The sequence below is a fragment of the Pieris napi genome, chromosome 22 (genome assembly GCF_905475465.1).
Source record: "Pieris napi chromosome 22, ilPieNapi1.2, whole genome shotgun sequence".
Classification (NCBI taxonomy): Eukaryota; Metazoa; Arthropoda; class Insecta; order Lepidoptera; family Pieridae; genus Pieris; species Pieris napi.
In genome coordinates, this window is record NC_062255.1 from 7401770 (window position 1) to 7415991 (window position 14222).

Below are 14222 nucleotides of genomic sequence, written 5' to 3' on the forward strand. Positions count from 1 at the left end.
ATAGAACCTGGATCCAGATTATTCCAGTAAGCTTTTGGTGGTGCTGTTGTTTTATTACTAGTAACATGTGTTTGACAGCGGGAACATAATAACAATGATATTTTCGAAGTTAACTCCACAGGTAAGTATGTTAATGCAGCAGCGTTGTACCGAACTGTACGAACTTGATTAGGATAACAACGTTTGGTACAAATATCACAAACATGTATACAAATTGTGTTAATAGCATCCTCGAATGCCTGCAGATTATTAGCTCTGCATTGCTGGGTACGCTCTCGTTGTTTATTTAACCTCGTATCGCGATGTTCAGGCGTTTCTGAACCCAACTGATGTCTTTGTCTTTCACGGCTTTGTATTAATCTAACTTCATATTCTTCAGGCGTTTCTGACGCTACCATCTGTGTATATCGCTCCCGTTGTTTTGTTAACCTGGCTTCATATTCTTCAGGCGTTTCTGACGCTATCATCTGTGTGTATCGCTCACGTTGCTTTGTTAACCTGGCTTCATATTCTTCAGGCGTTTCTGATGCCGTCATTTGTGAATATCGCTGACGTTGCTTTTTTAACCTGGCCTCATAGTGCTCAGGTGTTTTTGACGCTAATTGTTCCCGTCGTTTCTGTAATCGACTATTTCTATCACCTTCACTTTCTTTAGCTCGTTTTGCTTTATACTTTTCTTTCGCTTTTTGAAGCCTTCGTTTACGTTGTGTTGCAGTTTCTGTTTTATTTGTGTTTGTATTTTTTATATTTTTTTTTACCATTTTATTCCCACGAGTAATGGACATTTAAACGGTCGACCCCCCCAGAGGTCCAATAAAGGGGCAAGGCTATGTACAACAAGATGCGCCTGAGTCTTGAGGGGAAAAAGCTAACGACATATCATTTTTATCCACCCTAATGCCATACAGTTCTCGGCGCGTTTTAACCTTTCACCTTAACTTGGGTGGTGTACCGCTAACGACGTATCATTTTTAGCCACCCTAACGCCACACAGTCCTCAACACGATACAAAATCTTGACTTGGGTGGTGGATTCAGGCTGGATTAATCAGATATCTAAATTACAGATTCAATTTCTAAATTTAAATCTTATTATTATACGCCATTTGGTGGCTGCGCCCATCTTAAATATTGAGGTTGTATAGTGCACTGTATTCTTCTTGTCAAGCCCTTTTATTTGATACCCATATTGGTGGGATTGATAAAAAATTGTTATCAGCCATTTGGTAGCGGCGGCCATCTTAGATTTCAATTTTGCATAGTAAATTGTATTCTACTTGTTAAGACCTTTCATTTGATACCCATGTTGATGGGATTGATAAAACCTAAGTTATCCGCCATTTTGTAGAGGCCGCCATCTTGGATTTATAATGATAATGAATAAACATAATTGTATTGTCACCAAAATCCAAAGTGTATACAAAATTTCAGATTAATCGGTTGACAGGAAGAGGGTGAAATTTGAATTACTAAATTTGACCCAAGAATAAATAAAACAAACGGGGTGAGCTAAATAAAACCGTTTAATAAAACCGTTTAATAAAACCGTTTAAAAACAATGATGTTATGCGGCCCCTAAGCTGTTGCTAATTGGCGCATGTAAGACAGTGGAAAATAACAATATCGACGTAGGAAAGCACATTTGCTGTAAGTAGACATATTGCAATTGTTCACCAGAGCCAAAAAACTTTATTAATTTCGGAAAAAAATTAATAGTGTCTGACCTATCCATGATATTGCTACCATTTTTGAAACATATATTTTTTTAACTGCCAGTCACCATTTGCAATGTAAACTTTTTATCCAAAGTTACTATAAGTACGTGTTTGGCTAGTTACAGCAAACAGTTTTTTAAATCACAAACCTTTAAAACGCTGTAACTAAGGAAGAAAAATGTACGCGCGGAAATATTATCAATTTACAGGCGGTAAATATGCTGTATGCAGTAAATTTATGTATTTGGGTACTTTCAATTGCAATTCAAGATGTAAGATTAGTTTATAATTATGATTAGATCTAGAAATGCAGTGGGTCATTTGGTAATGTAATGTTTGGTTGAAATAAAATGTCGTAGGTAAATGGTAAAAAAAACTAAAACTGTAGGTTCCCTAAACTTGCTGTAACTAAACGAATGTAAAAATCACACGCCGCTGAAATGCTGTAAGTAGCGTTAAGTTTTTAAATGGGAAGAAGTAAGTATTTGTAAAGAAAAAAATGCAGTTTTTCTTTTGTTGTAAGTACAAAATGCCTGAAATGACTAGATTTTGGTCTACATACAGCATTTAATCTTGCTAAAAAAAATATAAGTACGTGCGTTTTCAACGGCGTATGTAATTTTTTTTCATCGTAGAGACACAGGACCCGGGTCATTCGATGCGGCTTTTTTTTCTGATTCTAATGGCAGGAAAAAGTCACTTTAGGTATTTTGTCTACTTACAGAAAATATGCTTTCCTACGTCAATATGCAGATAAATAAATCATTTTTTTAATTGCATCACATGTTTCAATGAAAAAATTAGTTAAGTGTATACCCACGACCTATATTTCATTTTGACATGACATCAGAGTTTTGTTTGACATATTTCAATTTGCATTTAATGTTTATCATATAGAGGTAATGCGGGTTTTGTCAAATTAATTATGGCGATGTAGGCCGCTAGTCAGGTGGAAAGTTGTGATATGATTTCAATGGACACATGGATTCCAAATTAAATTATAAATTATTTTAACCTTTATGGCACATAATATGATATTACCTTACTTTCCAGTTAATTTGAATCACAGAGTAATAATTCTTTAAGTGAGGAAAAAAAACAATTATCAATCTTCTACTGTTGTATATTGTATATCAAAGTAAACTTCAATTTCTTTCAAACTCTTAAAAAAATTAATAATCTATATTTATAAACATTAATTGCTTTTCGTTTGTCTCGCTAAAACTCGGCAATGGCTGAACCGATTTGGATATGGTCTATAAATATTCGTGAAAGTTCAGGGAAGGTTTAAGCGGTGGGAATCATAAATAATAATAATGTAATCTAGTGTTCAATAAAATGAACAATTAAACATCAATATTTAATCATAATCTCTGTAATCGTAGATGTTTGAAACAGTTATTTTTTCTTTAAATATATTTTTCATAAGATGACGCTGACAGAAGCTCAATGGCACTTCCACATAACCTGAAATATAATAAGGTATACTAGAATAAATAGAAAATTAAAACAAATTTAAAAGTTTGATCACTGTAGCAGTACCTACGTTAAACGCTGTCAACATACAGCGAGTTGCTGTATTGCGATACTTATATTAGGTACACTGCCACAGGGACCAACCTTTTCAAATTTATTTTGATTTTCTATTTATTAATTTTTGATTATTATTTTTAATAAAACAATTTTTAACCGGATTGAACTTATGTATTTACATTTATTTTTCATAATTTTAAATTTAACCGACATTTCGCGTGCTTTATTACGATATTTTTTTTTTTACTACTACCTACATGGTCAAGAATATTGTAAATACTGGATCTATGTGTGTTGGGAATAAAGACTCATGACAAAATAAACATACTTAGAATCATTCAGAGTTGAGACTGAGCGCTAAGTGCTACTTCCATATGTCAAATCTGAGGTTTTGGACCTACGGAAATCATACTATGTCTAGGTCCCGATTCTAAAATCTGAGGGTCATTTATAGTGGTAGCTTATTTTGTTAAATAAATAAACTTTAATAAAATACAGAATAACAGATTATCGTACTGTTCAAATCGTACTAAAGAAATACCTTCATAGTCATCATCTCCCCTACAATTAATCATGTCTAAATAGCACCCATTGTTAAACGTTCTGTAATTATAGCCTCTGTACTTCGAAGCTCCGCATACTGGACTGTAGTGGCTTGGACAGAACACTGGACATGATTCGCCATACACTCGCCTAGCGCTCACAAAGTGTTCCTTTATACAAAATTTCATCGGTGTCCTAACGAAATCTGGAAAAGGAAAAGTAAATTAAGGAAAATTTATTTGAAGGTTTATATGTTGCCAACTATTAAACTACTAATCATCATAGGAAAAATAATGTAACAAACAAACATGTATCCCAGGCTCTGAATGTGTACATGTGACTGTAATAACTACTGGTTCGATTCCAAATTCATTTACCATAAGAATTATATACATTATTAATGGCGCTTCTAAACGGGTCATGTTTTGCTGCAATTGATGGCTGCACTGTTGGCAACTAATTGCCAGGCCATTACAAAAATATTTTAATGCAGCTGATGGCCGAACAATCTATGGCTGGGCCATGTGTTGCAATATGTCTGCAATAGTATGGCCCATGATGCAGACTTCTAAACGGGCCACACAAACCGCCAACAATGGCTAACCAAATCACACTGATCGCAGCAGCTTTTATTGTTTTAAAAAAGAAACAGAAAAAGAAGAGATTGTGGATACGACCTTACTTAAATAGGCGTGAAACTGTAGACAATTTGAGTCTTGAATTTTAATTAATATTTAATTTAACGTCAAAATGCAGCTGATCGCAAAACACAGAATAAAAAAAAGGATACACTGTGCCATAACAAAGAGAGTGACTGAAACAACAATAGAACTGGCTGTGCAATTGCAGTTGAATTCAATAGCCTAGCGATCGTCCGGCCACCCATCGGGGCAACATCGGCCATATGTGGCTATACAAAACATGTTTGGCTATATGGCCGGAACATTACTGCAATATTGCATAGTGTGGCTGCTATTGTTTGCAATGTTGCCGGCCACAGTGTTGCAGCCATCATTTGCAGCAAAACATGGCCCGTTTAGAAGCGCCATAAGATTAAGATAGGCAATATTTATTTCTAAAAAATTTGGACAATAATTATCGTGGCTTGATAATAGAAATCATCACCGAAGCCAAGGGTTTACAATTAAACACATTCAGAAATAACTGTTTTCAAGTTTGAAGATCGATTCCAAATTCTTTCACCATTAGAATACTACCTTATCTGGATAATTAACATAGCCTGTATTTATTTCTACAATATTTGGCAAATAGTCGTAGCTTGATAGTAGAAATCTTATATATATAATAAAACACATTCCGAAATTCCTGTTATGAAATTTGAACTGAATCAATACTTATAATTTTTTATTGTTTAAGCGCATTTTAAAGCCATGCAAATTAAAAAGATTTTCAACTATTAATTGGGGAATTTATCCTTAAAGGTAATGCCACCCTAGAGGGCTGTTGGCCTGGTAGCTTCACCCTGCGACTCTTATATCTAAGTCGTAAGTTGGATACCCGGCTGTGCACCTATGGAATTTCTAATATGCATTTAACGCTCGTACGTTAAAGAAAAACATTATAATGATGGTGCACCTTACACCCGTAAAGTCTACGGCGCGTGTCAAGGCTCACCTAACAATAATTGATAACAAAACGGAGTTTAGACCCAGACCTAAAAGATTATAGCGCCACTAGATTTAGATGTAACCATCCTTTTCAAATATACTCAAAAATGTTCAATATTTACGAGTAAGGGTCTGCACAAGGTTCACAATGTATGGATAAAGTACCAAAAATCTATACAACGCATAAATTATTTGGAAGATAAATTGTGCTGTTTGACACTTCATCGGACTCATAACTTATGATGGAGTTTATGTGACGAATAGCGCTATCTGACAGTCGTGAAACGAAACAATAGTGTTTATCCTACCGATAAGTAATAAATAGCTAATTTGGAACTTATCTTGAACTATCCGTACATTGTGAAACAGACCCTAAACATTATAAATATTTATCACCTGGTCAAAAAATTATTAGCGTTTTACAAAACCAACCAGCAACCTTGTTTTTCTTTTAAACGAATTTTAAACAGTTACTAATATGTATTGACCCATTATAAGATTATGTATCTGCAGAGCATTTGAAATCGTTTTTTGAACCAAAGCGGTAACTTCAAAAAATATTTCTGTTGTTCCGCTTCTTAAGTAACAAGACGAAGAAAATCAGCTTATTGGATTACATTCTCTTTGTCAAGACAATATTCCAGAAAGAAAGTAATAAAATCACATCGTGTTCATTTGTTCGGAATAATTTAAAACAATTTGCTTATTTTTTAAATATTATTACTAAAAGAGAGTTTTAATAATGTTATTTATTTTTCTTAAACGGTGATTAATAACGAAGGTGGCTACTTCCACTTGCATAGCATTGGTTATCGTATATACGGGTGTTCGCGACCCGGTGAAAAAAATATTTTTTCGGGTTACGCGAAGTAAGTGGTTTTCAGACCATATTGATTGCGTATTGAAAGGAAAACCTTCCATAAAAACGTAATTCGGTCAGGATTTTGGGTACGAAACAACGTTATGATTTAAATTATTAAATCATATAAATGTTGTAATAATAATAAAAACGTGCAAGACAATGCCGTGTGAACCTGGCCTAAGTGACATGTATTTTGACTGAGAATGAACTTCTATTAACGTATTCTTTACTAACCCACTTGATGACACTGCGCATATCCAGCCATCGCGCAATCATTTGGAAACATCTTGTATATCTTATTATGAATATCGAATGTGCAAATCATTTCTCCATCATCAGGGCATACTATATCGCATTTCTTTCCATCTATTATGGACGAAGCTGCAATTACCAATAGATATTAATGAGTAATTGTTTTAAAATGACAGAAGACGCACTGACGCAAATTCTTATGTTCCGAGACATACATATATACTATATTATCTAAGATTTATATACTTACTAAGACCTTGATTAAACATATATCTTTGAATTAAGAATCAACTCAAATTATGTTTCGCATTGTTTTTATTTACGATATTATTGTTCGTTGTAAAATTGTTGGCCATAACTATGGTTACTAAGATTTAAACTTCACACTTCACATAAAATAGTTGAGAAGTGACAATTGCAACCTTATTTTTTGTATTAGTTAAAATATAGATCACTAAATTTATTTACGTAGTGTTGGCATAGTGGCTTCAGCTTGCGACTCTCATCCCTGAGGTCGTAGGTTCGATCCCCAGCTGTGCACCAATGGGCTTTCTTTCTATGCGGGCATTTAACATTTGCCCAAACGGTGAAGGAAAACATCGTGAGGAAACCGACATGTCTTAGAAAAAGCCCAAAAGCCAAAAAAGTCGACGGCGTGTGTCAGGCACTGGAGGCTGATCATCTACTTGCCTTGCCTTGATTGAAAAATGATCATGAAACAGATTCAGAAAACTGAGGCCCAGACCTAAATGCCCGCCTACCACTGCGAGCGGAACGGACCCATTACGGACTCCGCTATACTAGTAACGATGATTTTCATTTTCATTTCCGTGGGAAACTCGGTCCACTCGCTAACCTCATATGTGACTCTTTCAACACACCGCTATACTCGTAACGATGATTTCCATACATTTTCATTTCCGTGGGAAACTCGGTCCACTCGCTAACCTCATATGCGACTCTTTCAACTCGCTCTCTCCGCTGCGCTCGTCTCCGCGGAAGCACATGTATGAAAATCATCGTTACGAGTATAGCGGAGTCCGTAATGGGTCCGTTCCGCTCGCAGTGGAAGGGGGGTGCTACTGATTTATTTTTTAATTTTTTTAATTTATTTACGTAAGTCGTTACAAAAATTTTACACCACAAATTCCAAAATCAACGTGCGATACGAGAAAATTTCTAATTAACATAATCGAATTCTGTAATTAAATTTGAATAATATGAGAGACAGTAGTATCTCTAGTAATTTTCGGGTTCTGCTCTCACAATTAAGATGTGAGCCTTCATATAAATGACGTTAATTTAACAACAATTTGGTAAGATGAATGTAGATACGTGAAATAGATACATAATTTTGAGAGGTTTATTCTAAATGTCAAATTTTGTTGGATACTTGTATGATTTATTAAGACGACGCTCTATGGCTTATGATTCCATACTTATATATATCTATTTAAATATGTTTCTTTTTTGTAAGAATGTGTCTAACAGAGTAGAGTAGTCAATTCTTGCTCTAATATTTTTAGTCTATGCCTGATATCAGAGCACATATTTCTCTTATATTTAAGCCATATTTATAATTTTAATAATTTTATTGTTTAGAAAAATGATGTAACGTAGCGCCACCTAGTAATAGTGTTTGGCGTTATTTTTGCCTTACTTATCAGGGCAATTGTCTATGGTCACCATTCTGGCTATCACTTGATGTTGGAATCTTTTAAAATTTACCATTCCAACAAATTTTATTTATGTCTATCTCAAACTCATTTGTTACTTATTATAATCTTCAATACTTAATCCTAGAAAAAATGGGATACGTTTGTTTTAGCGAGCTAGATATTTTTGAAGTGAAACTTCTTTAGGAGCTTGAGGGTAAAAATTTTACGGATAAAACGCAATCATAATAATATTAGCGTCACGAAGATGTGCAGCGTTTTAGTCGAAGAAAAGGGAGAGAGCGATTGAGACAGATTGAGAGAGTGAGAAGGGTGAATGACCTTATAGAAATTCTTTTTTTTAAATTAAATTTCGTAAAGAGAATTTATGAAATCTCAAATGACGAATTGTAAATTAAAATACCACGTGTTTTTATGATCGATGAAATAAATAAAAAAAAAAATTATAATTTGTATTGATTTTCGACACTTTTAATATTTTTATGACAATTAAATTCCTAACATATCTTCCTTTTTCCCTCCCTCTAAGTCTCGGAAATCTAAAGTTTTAGATTTGTATAAATAGGAACAAGACTTAAAAATTAGTTTGCCAAAGATGTTTCACTTCTTACATTTATACTTTGTACGCACGCACTTTTTTTGTAATGGTTTTAGACGACAAATTATTATATTTAAAGGATGAAACTAAAGTACCGTTAACTAAGTCCAACAGAAAACAGAAACAAAAATGTGTCTGCGTTATACTCCGTTAATTTCGCCCCAACTTTAACGAAAAATAATTGCCTTGAAGGTTTTCCGCCTTTTAAGGAATTTTGTTAAAACTAGAATACTCACACATTAAAATAGTAAGCACAACAGCATAAATCATAGTGAGTGGAACAAAACTAATTTAATTTTTATTATAATTAAAAATCTGCAATAAAATTTTACATTTCCACATTTATTTATAACGTCGGTAACTTTCCAATCAACAATCTATTGCAATTTTTATTCAAATTTTTAAAAACCTTTGAGTAACACTGATCACACCTTAAATAAATGGATATATAATATGTCACCGTAAAATTGTAAACACCGTTAGATTGTAATCTATCTCGCGAGATTATAAACTGTCGAAAGATTGTGAACCTCAACGAACTGCTTACAATTTAACGTATTATTATTCGGTAGTTATATGAAATTGTTGAAAAGTAAAATTAATCTGTAATTGACCAAAGAAGTTTGAATGATAACTAAGTTAGTGTAGTACAATCTACCGAATAATAATACGTTAAATTGTAAGCAGTTCGTTGAGGTTCACAATCTTTCGACAGTTTATAATCTCGCGAGATAGATTACAATCTAACGGTGTTTACAATTTTACGTTAACAAATATATTAATTGTGACTCAAATAACCTTTGGATTAGCTTTAACATTTTTGTTTATGCATATTATTATTTATATGTTTTCTTTACATTTTACTTTATTTTAGTTTAGGTGTCTCTTTTTTTATTGTTCCATATTAGGGTTGCCTGGAAGAAATCGCTAGTTAGCGATTAGGCTGACTATTTCCTAATAACTTATGTAACCTGATTTTTTATATGTATGATGTTGTATAAGATAACGAAGTGTAAGTAAATAAATAATAGTTTTACAGTAAATTAAAACGACAATTCAGTCGACTGTAAATCTGTCCATCTACTATGACATACCGAGGTGTCATGTTGTATATATGTTAACGTAAAATTGTAAAAACCGTTAGATTGTAATCTATCGGTTATCGGTTTTCGGTAGATTGTACTACACTAACTTAGTTATCATTCAAACTTCTTTGGTCAATTACAGATTAATTTTACTTCCCAACAATTTCATATAACTACCGAATAATAATACGTTAAATTGCAAGCAGTATGTTGAGTTGACAATCTTTCGACAGTTTACAATCTCGCGAGATAGATTACAATCTAACGGTTTTTACAATTTTACGGTGACATATATATGTGACGTCACATATCGTCACTGTAGAATGATAACCTCGTATGTCAAAACCATTTATTTTTTAATCTTAAACTAATGTCATTTTACTGGTATAATCATGAAGTAAGGACTTATTAATGTTATTAATTAATAAGTCCTTTCTACAATCTAAAACTATGGGCAAACAAACATAATAATATTTTATCGAACATTGACGAAATTAAACATTTTTTTTCCTATAATTTTTTTCCCTGGACATACGAGTTTATCATTATATAGCGACGATATAATATATGTGACGAGTTAGTTTGTTACTGTATGTTTAGAGAACAATATATAGACTTTGTGAAATAAAATCCAATGGCGCTCCAATATTTAAGACCTGACCTGACCAGCTTTCTGTGCTTTAAATACTGTCCTCACGGTATTTCCTTGTGTACGTAAGTGTGAATTGAACACACAGACAGAAATTGGTGTCTAGATGGAACGCGCAAAAGCGAGACACAGTATCACAAAGAATCTTTTTTGTGCGTGTATTCACTATTTTTATATTTGTTTTAACTTTTGTATACTAAGTATATCATCTTAAATTAAGTTCTTGAGTTGGTAATGAAATGTCATTGAAATTATTCTACCTTGCTATTGTAACATTTGCTATGTATTTTTATTTATTTTTTAAACTATTGCATAGCTTCTATCGCAGGCCTCGAGCGTGGAGACCGAATCCAGAAATTCCGTAACGAAAAAAACCTTACGCGTTAGAGCGGGACAGAACGCATACTGCGTATTCATATCTCTCTGACGAGATCAGTGCAGTTGGTGCGCGTTAGAGTGAGACATACTATATAGGCGAGTTAGTCTAAGTCTGGTAGAGTGGTAGATTGAATTAATTTATCAAAGAAATAGCTTAAAAACTTGAATTAATATCAAAGAAAAAAAAATACTGCATAAATAAATAATTATAATTGCATAAGTTGAAAAAAAAATGCAATAGTTTTACCGCGGCAGTCCCCGAGAGCCACACGTTTTTTTATTAAGGGGGATGTACTGTGCCTACATGATTAACATAAATGTATCGATGATTTTATATAGATCAGAATTGTACCAACACTTATATTAAAATATAGTCGTGCCTTGAAGGGCCTCGTTTCATTACATGCTTGCTTGGCTGATGCTGCGGCTTTGCTTGATGGTAAAGACTGAAATGATAAGTCAAGAGTGCCTAAAGATACCCATCTAAAGTTATAAGTTTAAGGTTGTAACAATTGTGCGTCTCCATTAATTAAAAGTCAAAGCAATTATGGCTGACTCGATAAATATATTATATACGATTTTGTGTTTATTTTGCCAAATAACATCTGTCTTAAGTTAAATCACATGCAATAATAGCCTTCAACGAATTTGGAACGTGTTTGGAACCGAACCACGTATAAACAAGAGGGCTTGTACAAATATTTGTTCCAATTCAGCGCAGGAATTTAGATAAGATGAGGGCAATCTGGCCGCTTCATTATATGAATTGCGTCTTGACTAACCTAATTTTGAAGAACTCTTAGGATTGTAAATAGTTCTTTAATATTTTTTCTTTTTTATACTGCGATATTCTTTTTCTTTATAGTGTAGTTGTATTACTTGTGGGATAATGAGATAGTACAAAATTCGAAAGATATACTAAGGAAGTTATTCTTTATTTCTTTTTATTGAACGAAGCATTCAAGTAATTATAAAAGTGAAAAATCAATAGTATTCGAATAAGGTTTTCAATACTTAAGTTCTAATCCCGGCGAAATATTTTTCGAGTTGGTAGCCAGATTACTTCGTCTTACAAAAATGGCCATTCTAACAAAGCCAGAAATGTATTTACCCCATTGGGACTGTGTTCTCACCACATAAATGACATGTATCTCGATTGGTATTACAATTATATACATTACCACTAATTAAGTTTAATCTTAGCAATATATATATATATCTTAATATATATATTTCTTGTGTGCGTGTGTATGTGACTGAACTCCTCCTAAACGACTGGACCGATTTTGATGAAATTTTTTGTGTGTGTTCAAGGGGATCTGGGAATGGTTTAGATTCACAAATCAGCCCGGCAGGTGGCGCTGCAGTCGGTACTTTCATACTTTAATATCCTAATAGCTTGAAATATCGTGCAGGACAACGTCTGTGGGCTCCACTAGTATATATATATATCTCTCAAATTATTTATAGAATTATATGTTCAATCCCGGCCAAATCAACGCCAATCAAACATTACTGTAGTTTCACAAACTGTGAAAGTAGTTATGTACGAGGTTTGATGTCAACAGTACAGATGAGATTGTGATTTAGGATACAAATAGTCCAAAAGTATTAAAATTAAAAACGCCTGATTATTATTGCTTAGCAAATTGCTACCCGAGAAAGCATGTGTAGCCTTATTTATTATTGTAATAATACAAGTAGAAGAGAGATTAAAAAATAATAAAAAGTAAAGTAATGATGTATAACCTGTTCTGTGTTTGACACACGTTGACGATTTTGGCGTCTATGGGTTTGGCTTTGGGGTCAAATCTAATATTTTTGACATACCGGAGTCCTACTTAGCGATCAGTCTCAAATCTGACGCTAATAATATTACTATACATAGGTATCCTAGTATGTGTGATAAGTGATAATTAAGCTGTGAACTGAAATTGCCATTGCTGCCGGGTTGAACGGACGACCTCAGCCTGGCGAGTAAGAAGCTTAACCACGAGCTCATCTTCGTAAAACTTTTATATATTTTTAGCAATCTTCAACAATTCACATCCAAGTTATCCGAGTGGTTATGTTGGCAATAAAAATAGCCATTAAGAGACACTAGAAACTATAATTTTCATATTATCTAAGAGTTATAAAATACTTTTATGCTTGAAATAATAAAATTCATTTTATTTTTATATCTTACAACCGCACGCAGTGAAGTTTTCTAAAAAAAACTTTCTAAAAGTAGAACGGTAACATATAATAAAACATAATAGTAAATAAAATAAATACATACATAATTATGACCCTTTAAATAGGTGTTTTCAGTGTAATATTTAGCTTATAACCAGTCTTCATAATTCAGTACGTAAACAAAATATTTAATAATAAAACAATAGATAATTTATAATTATATATTTTTTTTAGTTAGAAAAACAGTTAAATGTACCTAAAAACTTCAATATATATATATAATGGTATCAATCGCTTATGCGAGTACTGGAAATAAATAAGACGCAACTGCGTTTCTCTGTGAATACAAAAGATTTATTTACAAAAGAAATATCTATTAATTTACATTTAATAAAAAATATATTTACAAATTATTCACTCACCTGTGAATACAAAAGAAACAACATTTAAAGCCTATATTCTAGGTTTTATAAAATAAAATAAAAAAATTAAATCATCTTACATCTATTATGTCAAGTGACAAATTAAACATCGTCGATCAGACGGCAAAGAAGAAAAATAAAATATAAAAAGAGTTTGTATAGGATAATATGTTTTCCTTACATATATTTAAGGTAACAAGTAATTATTGAAACCGGACGTTAACCCCACCCGCAGTTAAACTTCACACAATGACCTTGACATAAAGCCCACTCTCAGAGATAGCTGATAAATATTCCAGTGAGGAACTATGACAATGGTCCGAGGTAGGATAAAATAGGGTAAGATGGCACGTTCTGGCCCTACATTCAAAGCTTCACGAACATTAAAACTGCATTTCACTTCTAAAGTATTTGCGGCGGGATAAAGGAAGAACTAAGTTCGCGTCATTCTGTAGATGCTGCGACACAGCTATTAGCAACTAGCTTTATACATTTTATGACATAATGAACATTGTTAGTTCTATAACCTATGGAGCTCTCTGTAACATTGATTATTTTTAGTGTGTTCCTACCAACACAACAATCAATCACGTTAATTCAAATCAAACCCTGACAAAATTTAGTAAAAACAAATAATTATGTTAGTTTATGGTTAGTTTAGTAAGTGCTGCCAGCGTTTAAGGTACACTGCCACAAGGACCAAA

The 14222-nt window shown here is 33.1% G+C and overlaps 1 protein-coding gene across 1 annotated transcript; it reads right to left on the reverse strand.

Annotated features, from left to right (window-relative positions):
* Window positions 1–3060: 3060 nt before the first annotated feature.
* LOC125060931 (U-Kazal-Dg21.2) lies at window positions 3061–9180 on the reverse strand. Its single transcript, XM_047666048.1, has 4 exons — window positions 9043–9180; window positions 6515–6661; window positions 3789–3995; window positions 3061–3181 (listed from the first exon to the last, which is right to left on the reverse strand). The coding sequence occupies exons 1-4, from the start codon at window positions 9074–9076 to the stop codon at window positions 3075–3077; spliced, it is 495 nt and encodes a 164-aa protein (XP_047522004.1). The 5' UTR covers window positions 9077–9180; the 3' UTR covers window positions 3061–3074.
* Between the last annotated feature and the right edge of the window lie 5042 nt (window positions 9181–14222).